Source organism: Antennarius striatus, chromosome 10 (assembly GCF_040054535.1).
Source record: "Antennarius striatus isolate MH-2024 chromosome 10, ASM4005453v1, whole genome shotgun sequence".
NCBI classification, from domain to species: domain Eukaryota; kingdom Metazoa; phylum Chordata; class Actinopteri; order Lophiiformes; family Antennariidae; genus Antennarius; species Antennarius striatus.
This window is the reverse complement of record NC_090785.1, coordinates 18,705,964-18,724,540: the sequence shown is the minus strand read 5'-3', so window position 1 is coordinate 18,724,540 and position 18,577 is coordinate 18,705,964. Positions and strand designations below refer to the sequence as shown.

The following is an 18,577-nucleotide window of genomic DNA, read 5'->3' as shown; positions in this document are numbered from 1 at the left end:
AGGCGCACTGGACTATAATGAATAGTTCATTTTATAATTGTTTTCATATATAAGGCGCATTGGATTATAGGGCGCACAGTAGGTTTATGAGAAAATTAAAGGCTTTTGGGTGCACCTTATAGCGCAGAAAATACTGTAACTAGGATGGTTTCAAAGAAAACAGATCAAAATAACCACTGGTATTTCCTTCATCATGTTCAAGAGATATTACTGTAATGAGCACTTTAGTTTTTTTTACACGATATCCTGTCTGTGTCCACACTTACACACCGTACAGATAAACATCCAGGAGTTCAAGGACAGATGACAGCAACATTTTTGCACTGACCTCTGGTGACCAGTACAGGTTCAGAATATGTTCTACTAGTTACTGGAGATGATAAATACTAAAATTCTTTCCCACTATATCAGAAAGTTATTTCTGTGTTCTTAATATTAACTCACCTAGAATTTAAGTATTCTGATTATTTGGTATAATGGCGTATAAACCAAAGCCTTGTCACAGGGGGTGTGGAGACATTTAATAGCTGGTATAGCAACATTCAGTCAGCAAACGTTCACAGCAATAGCACCACTAAATATGAGCATTTAATAGTTTAGAAATAAATGTCCAATCCAACAAGGGACAAATTCAACCGTGATAGAATAACATCAGTTAATCCATCGATTATACATTTACATGGGTGAATGAAACAACTTCCAGCAAAAAAGATCTCATTTGTCACAAAAACTGCTGCATGAATGCTTTGTTCAAACAAAGATTCCATTTACACCTGTAAATAACAGACCAATCTTCAGCAGCTATTTTTCAGCATGTATCATGAAAACAGCACAGTATCATAGAAATGTGTTGTATCCCAAAATGAACATGCAGATTTCAAGAAAATGAAACACTGATATTCTGCAACAAATGCATAGTTAAAATAAAAGTAATATTTAATTAAATAGGAGGTTGTCCACTCTTCTGATAGTTTACTTCAAGTTAGCAGCAATGCTCTGAATAAATTTATCCTTGTTTAAAAAAAAAAAAAGTAATTGATGTGGGGGTATCAGAACATGATTTTCATTTCAAGTGAAGCTGAGTACAAAGTTACTTAACCCAGAGGTGGGTTTATCTAAGGCCGACAATTTTATCATAATTGGAATCCAGTGTTGTGGCTAAAACAGGCAAAGCAACGGTCAGGAATGCCACTCCATCAGCGTATCCTCAGGTACCCCGAGCAGACAGAGTATTTCTCTACACAATTATGAAGTAATAAAATATAAAATGAACTGTGAAGAACAGGATAGATCCACATTATAAACTACTGTGAGCTGTTTTTCATGCCTTGTACTTCTCCTTCCCCGTTTCACTTATGACACAGATGTGCTGTAAGAAAAAACAGATCAATGAACATAGCAGGATATTGATTTACATATTTGTTTGGAGGGTCTGGACTGATCCAGATCTTCCACTTGCACTCAGACACAAACTCAGGTCAGCTGTACTCACATACTTACATTTAGATCTCTAAAGTACTCGTTGTAGTCTAGCGCATATCCCACCAAAAATTTGTCAGGGACCTCGAATCCTACGACTGAAAGAAACCTTGAATTATGCAGCTGCATAAGTGTCGTATTCGTCACACTGACATGAAAGAATACAAAGCTTCATTGACGCGTTACAGAGGGAACCACTCAGTACATTTTACTCGATGTATTATTCATAAAATGTTTATTGGCTGGGACTCACAGTCTGGTCTGTAGCCAACGCTTCTTGGAGTTCTCTTCACCAGCAAACTGAGGACAGAAAACAGGCTCATCATCTGCTGCACTTTTCATAAGATAAAACAATGATTACAATTTTAGACAGCCTTTTTAAAAGGCTGTCTGAAGGGGGGGGGCTCCTGATTGTTATGACTATAGCAACTAACTCGTTGTAAATAGTCAAAAAACACAGTTTGAAAGCTAGTTTTGAGGGATAACGATACCTCGCTACTTTAACCATTTTGGGATTGTACTGTTTGAGAAGCTGCAGTAGAGTCTTCATGGTCTTTCCTGTGTCGATAATGTCCTTGAAACACAGAGAAGCTCCTATTAGTCATATGAAAAAAAAGAGCAATCGCCATCAATATAATCAATATAGAAGGAAAACAACACGTACCTCCACAATCAAGACGTTCTGTGGAAAAAAAGAAAAGAACAGTGAGTGAGTGAATGGGATGCATTTGAACTGAAAATGAACTATCGGGCTTTTGACTATACAACTACAGGGAAAACATTTGCATCAGGGAAAAGGTCAACAGATGCTACAGTGTGGTTAGTAGAATCAATCAATAGGTTAGATGAGATCTGTCTTACCTTTCCGGTCAATGTAGAAAGATCATCTCCACCAATGACTTTGATATCACCCGTTGACTGGTCGTTCTGTGAAGAAAAGAAGGATGAGGACACAGCGCACACTTCACATATGCTGTACCTATGCAGAATGTAAATCAGGGAATAGCATTTATTAATGTTAAGATAATATTTGTTGGATATTATAAATGGACAATATACACATCCAACAAAAAAAGAAAAGAAAAAGAAATAACTACTGGGTCCTGATTGTTATCATTATGGCAACATGCCAGATTCCAGCAAATAAATCAATGGAGAAACATAGGCGGTGGGTGTCTTGTTAGAAAACTTTGTTATATGTGTGATGATCAAGAGCTCAACATCAGCAAACTAATAAAAGGAAGCTGGAAACTTTAATGTGTGGGTGCACATGTCTAAAACTACGCCTTTCGCTACGGGGAACATCAAAACAGCATTACATAGAATAAAATAATCAATAAATACATGAATATCATAAATAACTTAAATATGATGAAGTTCAGCAGATTCAAGAATAAATAATGACACACCTTATGCATAAATTTACCAGTTTGGGATAAATAAAGCATATTTATCTATAAGAATGTGGGCATCAGGGGTTTATTTACCTTACCCGTTTAAATAAGCACCACTTTGTTTTTACTATATAAAATACAGCCATTTGTTTTGATTCAAGCCACTCTAATGTGATAGAGGAGGAAAAAGATATTGATTAGTGTTTTTTTATCACATTGTTTGGAAAATCTGTTTGAAATCTGCCTCACACCAGGATGAAGACATGGCTGTTGGAACTTCACACATGACAGCCAATTGTTTTCCTTCCTTAATAACCTCTTAGAAAGTCAGTGACTGACTCTTAAATCTATTGCTTACATCTGTGCCTGCTGGCTTAAAGAACCATTTTAACACCACCACAAATTGATATGTTGAAACGTGTGAATCTACCCACAAGAATATCACCCACATTCCAGCCTCCACTCACGTGCTTCTATCCAAACTTTTACAAGATACAAAATACACGTGGGGAACATAAAAGTCAGGAAATTAAGATTGTTCCAGCAAAAAAATGTAGACAAATTACACAGTAGCTCTTGAGGCGAATGAAGTCCACTGTCATTGGGATGGAGCGATCGTTGTTTCTGTTCAAGGTCTTGATGTAGTCAAGCAGGTCTGCAAAGAACTTGTAACCCCCTTTGAGCACACAGAGGGCAACAATATGGTGGCCCCCCATCTCCTTCATGATCTCTCGGGCCAGTCTCTCTGTCCTGGAGTCATTTGAGAGGAGGAGGAAGAGAGGGAGGGAGAGAGGGAGAGACTGAGTAACTGAGTTTGTTGCTACAGTCAGCAGAAGTTCCAATTTCCTTTCCGTTCAGCAGACATAGCTGTCATTCCTCCAGAACTACCAGTATAACAACACCAGTTCAGGCACAACACTGAAGACTCACGTGTGTGCCAGCGTCGTGTCTCCACATGGGAAACCACTAATGGAACGTGAAACAGTGTCTTGCATGTTGAGAGCAAGTGGATGCAGGTCGGTGGGACCATCAATCAAACAACCCGCCTCACAACTGCCATCTAGAAATTCACCGTGGCTCTGGAACCCACCTGTCCAGGATGAGTCCGTGTGGGATGAAGACACTCTCCAGGTCAGAGGCGTAATGCTTCGGTATGCAGAAGAGGTCCATGTCGTATCCCTGCTCCTCATCACTGATCTGAAACCCATCAGACACAGAAAACATGAGAAAGGAGTTGAGTGTTTCAATTATTCCATAAAACACCAGAGAATTCTTCCCCTTGAAGCGACTGAAGTTCTCCTCCAAGTCGATATGTCCTTCCTGAAATCAGTGCCTTCAGGACGCCTCTCTAGGAATTCCATACTTCACCTAATTCTATAACGTCCTTACAAGATTCTGTAAAATCACATTCCCTGCTTTCACTCAGGCAGTCTCTTTGTCACCCTCAAACAGCTCGCCTTATGAATCCTGACTGCATAACCAGCATCATGTGACGGCTGGGAAGGTAAAAAACACACACGCAAACATACTCACACACAACTTGACGTGCTAAGGGAATGCTATGAGTGACCAAAATCAGACAGAACTGTGCAAAATTTGGATTCTCTCACATCAACAACATGTAATTGTTATGCAAGGGGTCAGCTTCTACTATCTTACTCATGTGATTTGGTTGAACTTGAGTCAGAAATTAACTTGTACCAAATTGAAAAAAAGTACACATCCATCTGGGCTACACGTCCAAATGATTCTGATATTGAGCAGATGCCATCAGAGTAACATGATCCAAAGGAGCGTGCTCCATTGTTACACACAGGCCGTGTGTGTTATTTAAGAAATCAAGAAGCACAGCGTAACAACCAGTAGCTCAATGACCTGCGCTGGGGTCCACAGAGATGTCTTAATATTTCCGCAAAGTCCAAACTAATATAAACTGAAAACCAAAGATCCGTTTTAGAAAGAGAAATGATGTGAACAAAACTGACTGTTCCATTGTTTAATACAAAATTTTTAAGTGTGACTTTTGCCTCACTGGCGTTGACAAATGCGTCAGCAACACCGCTAATTAGATGAAATGCAGGACGAGTTCTGAAAACAGGTCACGTTAGATAACAACTAGCAATTTATTCACTTCTATCAATATATAGGCCAATGTAGGTCAGCCACGCTATCTGTAATGATGATCCCCTCACTGGCCCCCCAACCCTGAGCTGATGTTCGTTTCTGTTCCTGGAGGATGTAGGCTGGGCTGACTTTTCACCCAGAAAAATAGAGGCAGTCAGACGTTTTTGTTCAGCAGGCAGACATTTATCCAGGCTGGTGGTTTCACTTGACATAATGTCAGTATCTACACAACCCACTGTCAATAATCAATGATCTTATTCATTTATCAATAAGAAAAAAAACAAAAACACAATTACCAGTCATTTCATGACTCTACTGAAACGAGAGTTGTGTTTCACTGTTGACCTCCTGTTCCATTACAGAATAATATTTGAAGTTAAATCTGACGTAAACATTTATATTGTTGACCTTGAGTGAGTTCGAAGCACCACGTTGATCCAAGTCTTAAATCAGTGAACTAGCTTTAATTCCAGTTAGACACATAAACACAATGTCTGGTAATGATTCCGTGATTATAAGATTGATTTGTGATTATTGATAACAATGTATAATCACACTGTTCTCAAATCGTTAGATTTTAATGTAAGTAATTTAACTGTAATTTACTGTAACTGTAATTTAACCCGCAGCCTGCCTCCAGGCTCGGTCACCATGTGCTCTGGGGCCCCTGCTGGTTCCGGTTCTCGGGCTCCTCAGCAGAGGACCAGAGAGGAGCGCGCGGGGCTGTCACTCCCCACGCGCGGGTAAAACCTCTCGTCATTGGCCGTGCAGCGGAGGCTCGAGCCAGGGCCCCGTAACGAGGGACACGCACCAAATGACACCAACAAAACGTGCTAGCGATGTCACACATGCTAATTAGCATCCTAATAACGTATAGTCTAAAGAGAATGTTAATAACTGTGTGTCGCCCACGCAGTGGTGTCCGCGTAGGAGGCGTTGCTCCAGTGGGAATGAAAAACTGCGACCACCTTCCATTTATTTTATTTTTTCCAGGCAGTTAAAGGACTTACCACAACACACGGACTGGCGGTCTCCATGTCGGTCCGTTGGCTTCGCTTTGCTGTTGTCTTCCGGGCTTCCGAGATGACAGACGGAGTCCTTCTCTGTTCGGCTCCACGCTGGTTCACATATGGTGGCGGCTAGCTGCTCGCTCGCTGCTCCAGCTCCCGTCTTTCCGGCTCCCGTCCGGCTCCACTGCCGTAAATGACGACGGGCCGGCCCGGTGGACAAATCAAGCGCGCGGATGGGTTAGCGGCGATGGAGGGGGGAGGGGGGATGAGGGGGGAGGGGGGATGAGGGGGGCTGAGGGGGGGGGGGGAGGGGGGATGAGGGGGGGGGGCGCTCGAGCTGTGAGCGCGCACGCGCGTGCACCAGCTGTCGTCCTGAATGAGTCCGTATTGATTTCGAGGAAAAGGAACTTCTAGTGACTTTCAGTGATCTTTGAACACGTGTAAACAACCGATAACGGACTTTAGATTTATTTAAACTCCAGTGCGTACCGGTTGGGATACTATTCAAGTAATAATTTACTTTAAATAAAGTGATTTAAAGGAAAACATTTACTTATACTTTATAACACTTTCTTCACCTTCATGGTGCCCAAAGCGCTTAACAAAGCCTCACCCCCACCCTCACGCCCTCACACCACCTGTCCCGCCAGGCGCTGCAGGGCCCCTGGGAGACATTTACAGTTCAGTGTCTTGCCTAGGGACATTTCAAATTGGAGCCAGTCACAAGTCAACCCAGTCTGTCAACTGAACCGCATTAAAATAAACAAAACCGTGTCTTCTTGTGGACTCTTATCCGTCTTGTGGGTCACAGCTCTGCTGGATCTCCTCTGGCTGTGGGCGACAGGCTGGAAACAGGTCAACCCATTCAAAATAAGGGTTACGAAACTAACGTTTACATGGAAAACAAACCACTGTCTCATAGGTGAGAGCTACAGGCCGCACAGGCATCACGGCCAAGGCCCATAGAGATAAAAAAAAACCAAAAACCTGTTCATCCCCCACAGGTTTGATGACAAAATACAGTGGTATGAAAAAGTTTGGGCACTCCCTGACAACTTCCATTATTTTCATTCATAAATCATTGGTTGTTTGGATCAGGAATTTCCTTTTGATCTAACAAAAACTGATGGACACAGTAATGTCACAAGTGAAACTAGATTTATTGGACTAACAGACGATGCGCAATATACATAAAAATAAAACTAAACAGGTGCAAAAATTTGGACACCCCAACAGAAAAAAATAAATCACATCAATATTTAGTATCTTTTTCATAAATAACAGCTTAGATGCTTCCTATCCTGGATTGTGGATCATTCTGGTCATTGTCTTGTTGAGGTATCCAGCCTCGCTGCAACTGTAACTTTGTGACTGATTTCTGAACATTATGCTCAAGCCTCCACTGATAAAGGGTGGGATCCATCCAACGCCCAACTTTAACCAGATTCCCAGTATCAGGACTGGTCACACAGCTCCATAACTGGACGGATCCTCCACCAGATTTCACTGTGAGCAGAGTATACTAACAGATAAAATTTCTGAGTCGATGAGGTTCAAGCATTGATAAGCTCACCAAGCCAAACTTGTGTTCCCGTTAACCAGTGCTAAAAACTTAATGGTAAATCTAATCAACAGAACGACAAGGGTGCCCAGATTTTTGCACCTGTGTGATTTTGTTTTGATGAAGTTTTCACATCTTCTGTTAGTCCAATAAACCTCGTTCCACTTCTGAATTATTACCGTCCATCAGGTTTTTGATAAATCAAAGTGAAGTTGTTGATCCAAACTCCAAATGATTTATAAATAGAAATAATGGAAGTTTTCAGGGGTTCCCAAACTTTTTCATACCATTGTCTACTACTACTACTACGTCTGTGCTGTTTGCAATAACCAGATCAAAACAGACTACAAAAAACCCCCCAGATATTTTCTTTTCCTCAAATCTAGCAGAAAGTGCTTTTAGTCTAAACTATTCAATCAGAAACATCTCCAGTCCTCACTAAAGAGCCTTCAGCTGCAAACGTGATCTAGCGGTGGTCCTGAGGAACCTTAACCCATTCCTCACGGACACAGCGCTCTAATTTTGGAACATTACAACTGCCTTTACTAAAAATCCCACTAAGCACGTCAGTCTTTCTGTTCAACCGAGTTTGAACATAGATCCCTGATATAAATTTAAGCCTGAACAGAAACACTGTGATCCTACTGCATAACCACGTCCATGAACAGTCAGCGTTTAAACTACATTTTTACTCATTTGTGTTCTTATGAGGGAAGCTGTTCAGGTAGCTGTATGATTTTGGGCCTGTGGTAGTCATTAAAAGCCGAATTACTGAATGAAGCTATTTAACTGTAATTTAATCTGGAAATTGCAAACTGTTGATTCTTTTCAAACACACCTAATGTACAATGTAGTTTAATCATTTAAGAAAGCATGGTTTAGAGGCCACTGACAGCTGTTTTGGCTGCCGGCCTTTATGGCCATTAGGTTTTTTTTTTCTTCTATGATTGGATTTCATGCTCAATAAATTCTGTTAGCATGCCTTCGCCATGACTTAATTCATACAATTATACAATTAAATGATTAAATATGTCTTTATGACATGTTTCAGAAGAACAAAGATATCAAACGGCCGTCCTTTAAGCATTCCTGCCCATGGTCTGTTGTTCCTCAAATGCTGCTTTCAAGAACGACAGGCTGTCAAATGAAAGATTCAACTCACTCATTAAATGTGTAAAATAAAATATTTTCTATTTCCAATTATTCATGGATACATTTGCAGAGATACAAGTAACAGTACATCAAACAAAGTCAAGCCAACTCTTCTAAAGAGCTCTACTTTGCCCTTCAGCAGCTAAATAAAAAAATGCCACCGTTGACAGTGGAAAACTCCAAGTGCATGCTGGCAAAACTCGTAATCGTGACTGTTTGAAATCCAGATATTCAAAATTACTCATGAGAATACAGTAGCAAAAAATATTACATACAAAGAAAGAAAAGGCTAACATCAAAAGAGTAATTTTAAGACGTGATTACAGGAACAAGTAATCAAACTGCACAACTCGATAGGGAGACTAGTAACAAACAGACCCCTCTTAAAAGTGAGTCAAAAAGCTAAGAAAGAGCAAGAATGTATTGATTTTAGCAAGTGTCGTGTCACTTGTGGGGCGGTCAGTGACACATCATGAGTCCGACTGCTCCCCTTATTCACAGCAACATGCATTTGAAAATGAGCCCATAGTGTAGCTGACTACTGGCAGAGACTGGCCAGAGCTTCTCCTGGTCTTGAAGGAGTCCAGAGCTCTGCAGAGAACCACCAGTCAGTGGAAAACAAGCCAGCAAACGCAGGCTCTCATGAAAATGACATCTGGTGCACATTGGAACATGTCCTGGAAGAAACCATATGGAGGAGTCATGGGAGCTTACAGACCACGGCTTTGTGAACAGGCTAAAGTTTATTATAAAAAATATCACTTCCTCATCTCTGAGTTCTTCTGTCTTCACCCCAGTCAGGTCCGTCATGGTGAACCTGGAAGAACAGCGTGAATGAAGTCACAGGAGAAGACTGAAACGTCACCTTCTACTTCACACCAAGACCTTTTATGAGTGCCAGTTTCCTGATTTTACGTGCAACAGCCATCGCCATACCTAGTTACCGTTCACTTGTGTTGACTGTGTTCCTCTGTGATCAATCGCTGCTCTCTCTCTGCTGCGATTCTCTCGCTCTTCATCTTCCTCATCCCTCTCCTCATTTCCACTGTGGTTCTTGCAGTATAATCTAAAACATAAATATCACACACACGTTTGTGTGTATGACAGTTGCATACAGCTAGCAGTCGCATTACTGCCACCTTGCGGTGGAAGTACGCCATTACTACCAGGAATAGGTAGAAGCAAGGAAAAACCAGTGATTATGTACAATAATTTTTATTAATTAGTGAATGTAAAGAATGAATGGCCATCCCAAACTTAAACCATGTACAATCTAAATTAAATTTAAAAAAGGCTTGTAAAGGCTTTTGAGGATGGACGTGTCTGACTTGCTTGCCAGGCCTCCACAGTGAACTTTGTCAGGTAACAATAACTGTTCCTCTCAAAGAGGGCAGAGGAGTGACATTGATTGTGATGAGTTTGATCCAAGGAACAATCTATGTCAGTCATGTTCTGAACTTGTCCTACTCCATTCCCACAGTGGGTCCGTCTGTCACTCAGTCACCGACATCAAACCTGCTCACAGCTACTTTATGTTCAAGCTGCTCGGCTTTTCACCCACCGTGATCCTACTTCTCTAGTCGCCCCACTTACATTTATGGTAGCTAACATTAGGTTGACATACTTTACAAATCATTTTTCACAAAATGAATAAATTTAAAAACAAAATCTCTTTCTTTCACTCATTCATTTGCTTTGTGATCCATCAGGTATGTAACACATTCATTATATGTTTAACTTAAAATCCTGTCAGGTGCTCAAGGAGGATCTGCAGCTTTACTGACAATCATTCTGTATATTAAACTAAATGGTGCCGACATTAATTGCTATTAAAAAAAAATCTACATCAAAACATTACTGTTGAATAAGAATAATGAACTCTAAAGCTTTATTTTCACATGTAATTTCGTGCATCTGTGTAAACTGAACTTACTTGTAGATGCCCCGCGCCATGTTTTCAATGTACTTGGCTTTGTCCTGCAGGCCACAGTGATAGTGGTAGGTCTTCACACAGGCCTTGATTTCACACCCAATGGTGGCACCCAACTGAGAGCAGAGTGTGCATTTCTGGGGAAAAAACAGCCCATTATTTGAAAACAGACACCAAAACAATCCTTAAAACCAAAGTTAGACAAAACGTCCCACCATTCTTTTGCCCCTCTTGATTTCCTGGATGACTGTCTTCACATCAAAGTTTCCAAACTCGGCGCGTGACGTCGTCGTCAGCTGCACCGTCCCCGATGAGAACAGCTAGAAAAGGAACACCGATGACTCGCAGCTCTTCATACGACTCTTTACAGCTCAAGCCCTTCGTGACCGATACCGATCTTACCATGCACTTATAGTGCGCAGCCACTTTTTTGGAGTTATCCGTGTGAAGCACGCCCCTCGTTTCATTCTCTTCATCACCGGCATGGCAAAAGCCACAACGCTGGCCTCCATCAGCCGGGCTGGCTCTAAGAGGAGACCTGTCCCGCTAAAAACACACAGTAACAAGTAAGACCACCCAACGGCGAAACGCAAATTTGACAGATCGCAAACGTCACCAGCGGACAGCCTTACGTGGGACGAGCTCTCCTCATCTGCAGCCTGTGAGGAGGTGGAACGGGAGTCTTCTGACTGGCCACGAGACCCACCCTTGGCTCTTCCCTTCTCAAACCTTCCTCTCCCCCTGCTTTGCGGAGGTGAAGAGTCTGAATCATTGGCCACAAGTCCGTCATCTTCTGCGGTGGAAGAATTCATCGTTAAGAGTACGTTTTCACGGCACGAACAGGACTCGGAGGAGCGCACAGCTCCGCCAAGGCTAAACAATTCCACATCTGATTAGCTGGCCTGACTCATGCTTCACCCCTTCACCGGCACAGAAATCACTTCCAGCCATTCTTGCAGAAAAACTGAAAAATTTTTGGGATTTAAAAAAAAAAGCCCATTTCACAATATTCAACAAAGAATTTGCCCTAATTTTTGTGTCATTAATGAAAATGTATAGAAACATCTTTTAACATGTATGTCAATATATTTCAACATTTTCTGCATTAAAGAGCCTGTGGGTTCAGCTGTGGATGGGCAATTAACAGGAAATGACCAAAAATCATTTAGAACCTGATGGTTTTAATCTTACGCATGTTGGCTAACGTGACTAATAGTTCACTACAAATGTGATTAACTGTCCCATTTAAATGAAAAAACCCACTGAGCTCCAACCGAGGAATACATTTGGAATAACGGTGCTGTTAATATTAGATAAAACCATCCTACTTTCCCTAAAGGCCATCAGAGGTTTCCATAACATCTGTTCTCATTGGGATGAAACCAGAAAGTGAAATATATCTATAACATAAAAGGTGTTTAAACATATTTTACCTTGAATCACATTCTGTGAGGCGTCCCTGTGTTTGCGGCAGTACACACTGTGTTTCAGAAGCAAAATAAATACATTTAAATTGAGTTGACACTGAATATAAATGAACTTGAATGTAGATGGATGTCCTGAAGTAAACCTACAGGTAAATGCCTTGGGAGGGGTTCTCTTTGATCTGGGCTTTGTCTTTCAGAGCACAATAATAGTGATACGTCCTCCGGCACGTCTTCACGTCGCAGCCGATGGTCGCACCCGGCCGGTGGCAGGAAGAGCACATCTGGTGGACGAAACGAACACGCCTACATCGTTTAGAAACGCCACTACATACACGCAGGTCCAGCAAATTTAAAGAGCTGACCTCCGGCAATGTGATTTGTCAATTAGACATGCAAAATGGGATTTTCTGATGTGGTTATGAATAATAATTTCCCTCCAATGATCGCGGCTCCTGACACACACAATTCTTCGTCATCTTAAAGGCCAAATGCAAATATGATGTGATCATCCCAGTGGGAATAAAATGGATTGTTGCAGGAGACAAATGGAAGAAACTGAGCACAAAGAGAACATCTAAATATTGATAAGCTCTGACATGAAACTAAAATATTTTTCAAATTAATATAAAGGAACATAAACTCTTTTGTTTTAGTATCTAAAAAGCTTTAAAAAAAAAAAGCTTTTCAAAAATGTGTTTCTTGGAGATCAACTGTCTGTAAATGTATGGGTAAAAACATGGGACAGAGAAAGAAGCAAATTGGACAGAGTGAACATGTTGTGATCGTTAGAACATCCCATTTAAACGTCAGACTGAGGAGTCACAGCCTCTTCAGTCCACATCACAACACCTGAGGTTAACCCCCCACCCCCACCTGTCACCCTTCAGCTCTGCTCCTGTTTAATTGGGGGACACGCTGCGACGGGAAGGAGACACTCACCAATTTATTTCCTCTCTTGATCTCCTTTTTCACATCCTCGATGGAGAATCCCCCGATGTTGTCGCTGTCTGAGTGGGTTGTGACCAGAGCCGAGGAGAAAAGCTGCACAGGACATTCAGAACAAATTCACTCGTGTTGTCATAGCGTCATAATGATGATGATGATAGATGCAAGTCGTCACAGTAATTTCCCCTGACTATTACCAATGCATCATTTTTCACAACTAACTGATGACTTACATAGATGTGTGTTGATCATCACCAGAGCGGAATTCAGTGTATTCTTAAAGGTCCAGTAGCATTTATGTTAGAATCTGACACATGAAATTTTGGTTGAATGTGAGTATAAACTAATAAGAACTATTATAAAATGTTCTATTCCCACTCTGCCTATAAATCCAACACCTTGGATCTTCAAAATAAACAAAGATATCATCAACAAATTCTAAAGAGATAAATCCTATTTCTGCTTTTGCAGTATGAAACGCTGCTAAAGAGATGTGTGTTTCCACCCATTTAAAAGAATGAAACATTTAACAGATTTTTTTTTTTTTAACTTGGTGAATCTTCATCTATGTGTGACACGAGCAGCAAGCAGACATGACTTTTTCTTGAAGCATCTGAGGCTGAGGGTTGGGAAGAATGAGCTCCTCTCACCATGCACTTGTGGTGAGCTGCCAGCTTCTGGCTGTCGGACACCAGCAGCTGCCCGCACTCCTTGTCCCGGTTGGTTTTGCAGAAGGCACATTTCGGCAGCCGTGTCGCCGCTCCTTTCCTCTGTCCCGACATGACAAAAGGCTTCTTTTTTTTGTTTTTTTTTGTTTGCAGGAGTTTCTGATGAAGACAAATAAGCACACACCAAAAAAATGTGTAAAAGTGAGGAAAATAACATATATATATTATATTATAGATCTGAATGCTATTGGCTGCAGATTTCTGCAGGATTTACTGACATCTCGTGGAGCGTCTGCAGACTGCAACCAACTGAACCCCCCCACAGCCTCACTCTGTGGCTGCTCCTAACATGAAGAATATGAAAGGCCTTTCTAGAGCCAGTGTTTGGTTTGTCTGTTTGGGGCTGCCATAGAAACACGGCTCTGCAACATGGAGTAATCTGTGGGAGAGTAAAGGTGCATGAAAGCCGTCAGATTTAAGATTTACTAAACCATTGTTGGACTCAGGTGGTTATACATGAAGTGGAAAATAATCATGAATATTATGTTCCATCCTTGCCCTGCATTCATATACAATGGACCTAAATGCAAGACACCCTGTTCTGGAAAATTCAAATGTGACTATTATGAAATGATTAAAATAAAAAAACCCCCACAAAGAGCAGTAATCAAAACTTTTACCTCAACTACTACTGCAAGTAATTTAAAGATAGAGCAATTAAAAACAAGAGGAACTCTGTGTCTTAAGAAAAAAACTAGCTTCTGATGGGGCCAAAAAAATGTCTTGCAAGACGTCAACCTGGCAGCTGCTGGATTTTGGCTGACTGTGCTCTGGAAAGATGTCGTATGAATGCTAAAATGCACAGAATATATGGAGGCAAATTTACTGACAAATCCCTGTACTTCATAAGTGTCTGCTTTTAAATGAAAACAGGACCGAGGCACTGGAAAAAGGACCTTCACCGGTCATCCAGATCTAAACCATATCAAAATAGAATATTATAGAAAACCATGACTTCCCAGACATATGAGTGGTTCCTGTGCAAATGATGGGTTTCCCATTTTTCACAGGCAATCCCAATCTCGAAAACACCTAATCCATCATACAGCTGCTAGATTAAACCACAGTGCATGTTGTCAGTAGCAATAAAAACCCACACAGCGTCAGGGATTGGGCCTATTTGAATATTACTATTTTATTGTAACAATTTCTACAGCACTCTAGTTACAAATTAGGTCAATATTTCTATTTTCTTACATTAAAAGTCATTTATGGTTGCAAACCCATGGCTGTAACACCAGGGTGCAGGTATGGATCAAACCTTTATTTCCCCATGTTGTCCATTAAAACCGTGAAGGCATCTCATCCACACTGAATCCGATGGAACTAGTCGGATTGAGTCCTGAACACTCCACCACCTGAAGTGTGTTTTACAGCACAGCAGCAGCCGTGGTGCTGCTGGTCGGGCCATTCCGGCCATGATCGCAGGGCCGGGGCTCACTGCGGCGCGGCGCGGCTCCGGCGGAGCAGCCGGCGCGCAAACGCGCTGCTGCCCGCGGAAATAACACCAAATAGCCTTTATTTCATCCCTGCTGTTCAATCACATGTCCTCATAATAGAAACCTACAAGACATAGCGAGATGGTGGTGGATTTATTTCACGAACAAGCGATAAACGCAAACAATTCCTCACAATTTCTGCTAGAAAGTTTTGAATCAAAGGGGGTGTGTGGCTCCTGCTCCTCTGAACTACAGATAACTAAAAACTATTCCAACTAACAACATCTTTACGCCATGAAATCTCTTCCGAGGCCTTTTTCTTGAAGGGAAATAATGGGTGTTCTTTCCTCACCACGGACCTTCAGCATGATGTTCACGTTTGAACGTAAATAATAGTGAATATTTCCCTTTAACTGAGGGGATTATCATGACAGGCGCGACTGTTCGGAAACCGTTTCGAAGTAAAGAGCGCCATACGTGATGAACCCCCGTGAAAAGAGAAGCTCGGCTTGTGCGCCAGTAATACGGCCTGAAACGACAATAGGCCATAAAACACCACGGGAAACATCCAGCCACTCAAACAGATCCAGATCCTTACCTGTTAATGGAATCTAATCGGGCCGAGACGCTCGAAAAGACGGAAAATAGCACCGGGTCGTGTCTGTTTCTCTCCGTCCTTCTAAAGTAGACCGTGAGCTTTTCACACTAGCATCAAGCTAGCTAGTCGTGTTCAAGGTCGCAGGACTTCCTGTTAGGGCCTTCAAAATAAAAGTCCTCCCGAACAACAATGCTGAAACGGTTCAAGCGTGAAAGGAGACAGGAAGTACATTTATATAGGAAACCCATGTTTGACAAAACATCCCTCAGGAAAATTAGTTCTGTAGTACAGTATTGTACAAATGGTCCAGAAGCACATATTATCTTAGGGCGGCCATGTTTCAAGCACATCTAGAAGAGATTGGATTTATGCCGGAGATTAAAGAAAATAAGAGGCACTGCATGCTATTTCAGTATTATTCCAGTATTATTAGTCACAAAAACCTCCTTAAGCCCCATTGGACACAGGGTCATTACATGTCATGCAATTTACGGAATGTGTTTAAATGTATATTTATTTTTATTGCACCAAATGTGTCATAGTATTATGTATTTTTAATATTTGAGTACAGTTCATTATTATGAATAATTGTCTGGATAACAATTTATTGTCAGACTGTTTGTCAGAAGGGCCCTTACTACTTTGTTTATATTAAATTCACATGGAGCATGATTTCAAAGAAATTCTAAATGAGATGCATAATTAACAATAGTAAAGTTAAAAGTTAAGTAATTAAGTAGTAACTTTCGTTTCGGCTCAAAAATCCAACTGTATTATTTTGTCCATGAACAGATTAAACGTGGATCTGATGAGTTACATCATTATAAATAAACACTTAATTGTTAAAATGGAACTTAAATATCCTTCCATTATGACATTTTTTATGAAGAGAATCATAAAAAACACTGAAGATTGATTTTTGTTCTTAACTTTTATCAAGAATTTTGGACATGAGTGGAAGTCATTGGCAACAACAGGCTGAACTCTACCACAACTACCAGGACTCATTCAAATGTTTACGATAAAAAAGACTGGGGTAGCTCTACAATGAATGCAGCACAATGTTGCCTTTTAATTCAGAAATTCAACAACAGCAATTAAATTGTCTGTCAAAACGGTTATTTATTATAGGTCTAAAACTAGATTGCACTCAGTGAAGATATCCATCATTATATCTTATCCACATGGAAAGAATAGTTATTACTGTAATGCATTATCCAAACTGTTGTTACAAAACATCACATACCACCACATTAGACAATGTTTTAATCAAATTTGTGTGATCAAAAATAATTTATTACAAACGCTGCCATTCAGGAAACTTTTGCATTAGTGGCAACACACAGACATGAATAACATCCCATAATGAACACAAACCATGCTTGAACACAACGTCTGTCATGAACTGTTGCTAAGGCAATACAGATCTGTAGTAATAGAAGCGTCATATGGTAGGCACAAATACTACCACTTCCAACAGGATTATACTATTAACTACTGTATATTCCAACACTTATCTGTGAGCATAAGCCTTGTACAATTGCTTTACCTCTATGGTGGGTTGTTTCAAGACCAAATTGAGCTCCCATCTATTGTTGTAATAAAAGTTGGCATTACAGTTGTTAACTCTGCCAATGCGTCATCCTGTCCCCCATTGGCACGTCTTTTATAATTGGTTGGTATTTTTTCAGCAGAATAAAGCCAAAAAGATAATGAACAAATTTTCATGAAACTTGGACTGAGGAGAAGTGGTGAGGGCATAGATGAAGGGGGCAAAACCAGGATTTAATTTAACTTTGTTTGTTAGTTTGGGCATAATCCTCATGACAAACCAATCAATAATCATTCATTCATTCATTCATTCATTGTCAACCGCCTCATCCGCTGTGGTGGGTAGCGGGGGGCTGTAGCCTATCCTAGCTGACTGAGGGCGTGAGGCAGGGGAAACTCCGGCTGCGATGCCAGCGCACCACGATCAATGTAACAAATGCACACAAATGAAACTAGTACCCAGGCAGTCCAGACTGCAACATCCTGGAACACCCCTGAATTCAAAATTTTAACCTGGCCTACTCGCATAGGTCAAAGATCAAAGCTAGTGCTCTGACCTACTGTCATTGATCAAAGCACTAGCTTTGATCTATGGTCTTACTCACACTGGCCCTCTCCCTCGTCTCGCACTCTTATCCGGTTCCTGAATGTACAAAAGTTGAAATTTGACCTTGACCTAGTTTTCTCAAGGTCAAGGTCATCATTTCATTTTCATCCACTTTGCCGACTGAGTAATGTTTTTGTTTCATCTTTCAATTTGCAGCAGTTGCGAAGATATTTGGTGGACAAACGAACGCACGAACGAATGGACGAACACACGAACACTGACAATTACAATACATCACTGCTTTGAAGCGGGATGTAATTACCATACGTCCAATAATTATAGTATAATATGTGCCCTTAAATATAAAGTGTATTTGGATTGATGTTGAAGATACAATTAGGAGGTATAGATGTGGACCATTGAGTACCACTCTGTTTGTTCTTTTATTTATTTATAATTTCCTTTGCTCTTTTTTTCTTGATTCTAAATTCTCTATTCTTATTCTGACTTTGTTTTTACATTTTGAAACAGAGCAGCTGTAAAAAAAAAAATTTCCTCTTGGGGATCAAGCAATGAAGGATTCTGATTATGTATATCGCTAATACTTTTTTTTTCTTAAACTGTTGATAAAACTGAAATTCCATACAAATAACAGTACTGTACTGTATAAGGAAGTTTAAAATATGTGATAC

At 40.7% G+C, this 18,577-nt stretch overlaps 2 protein-coding genes across 5 annotated transcripts; both read right to left on the bottom strand.

The window, feature by feature from the left end:
• Positions 1-575: 575 nt before the first annotated feature.
• Positions 576-6,249, bottom strand: hprt1 (hypoxanthine phosphoribosyltransferase 1). The gene is made up of 9 exons (XM_068325324.1): positions 6,008-6,249; positions 3,964-4,070; positions 3,440-3,623; positions 2,341-2,406; positions 2,144-2,161; positions 1,971-2,053; positions 1,733-1,779; positions 1,501-1,577; positions 576-1,369 (listed from the first exon to the last, which is right to left on the bottom strand). The coding sequence occupies exons 1-9, from the start codon at positions 6,032-6,034 to the stop codon at positions 1,322-1,324; spliced, it is 657 nt and encodes a 218-aa protein (XP_068181425.1). The 5' UTR covers positions 6,035-6,249; the 3' UTR covers positions 576-1,321.
• Positions 6,250-8,747: 2,498 nt separating this feature from the next.
• phf6 (PHD finger protein 6) lies at positions 8,748-15,919 on the bottom strand. 4 transcript variants are annotated; one of them, XM_068325769.1, is made up of 12 exons: positions 15,788-15,906; positions 13,969-14,129; positions 13,673-13,849; positions 13,017-13,118; positions 12,225-12,358; positions 12,084-12,130; positions 11,283-11,443; positions 11,053-11,196; positions 10,866-10,970; positions 10,654-10,787; positions 9,665-9,786; positions 8,749-9,537 (listed from the first exon to the last, which is right to left on the bottom strand). In XM_068325769.1, exons 3-12 carry the CDS (start codon positions 13,802-13,804, stop codon positions 9,527-9,529), a joined length of 1,092 nt encoding a protein of 363 aa, XP_068181870.1. In that variant the 5' UTR covers positions 13,805-13,849; positions 13,969-14,129; positions 15,788-15,906; the 3' UTR covers positions 8,749-9,526. The 4 variants fall into 4 exon arrangements, with proteins under 4 accessions (XP_068181872.1, XP_068181870.1, XP_068181869.1 ...); XM_068325771.1 differs by lacking the exon at positions 13,969-14,129 and having other exon boundaries at positions 8,748-9,537; positions 11,283-11,440; positions 15,788-15,919; XM_068325768.1 differs by lacking the exon at positions 13,969-14,129 and having other exon boundaries at positions 15,788-15,919.
• Between the last annotated feature and the right edge of the window lie 2,658 nt (positions 15,920-18,577).

Bases quoted from the DNA above. Each gene is read 5' to 3' on its own strand.
- hprt1 (XM_068325324.1), bottom strand. From the start codon at position 6,034: ATGGAGACCGCCAGTCCGTGTGTTGTG. The intron at 4,071-6,007 runs GTAAGTCCTTTA...GATGGGTTTCAG, and splicing joins CCGCCAGTCCGTGTGTTGTG to ATCAGTGATGAGGAGCAGGG. The intron at 3,624-3,963 runs GTGGGTTCCAGA...AAATGACTCCAG, and splicing joins CACGGACTCATCCTGGACAG to GACAGAGAGACTGGCCCGAG.
- phf6 (XM_068325768.1), bottom strand. From the start codon at position 13,804: ATGTCGGGACAGAGGAAAGGAGCGGCGACACGGCTGCCGAAATGTGCC. The intron at 12,359-13,016 runs GTGAGTGTCTCC...TTCGTCCACCAG, and splicing joins TCAAGAGAGGAAATAAATTG to ATGTGCTCTTCCTGCCACCG. The intron at 12,131-12,224 runs GTAGGTTTACTT...TCTGAAACACAG, and splicing joins CCCTCCCAAGGCATTTACCT to TGTGTACTGCCGCAAACACA.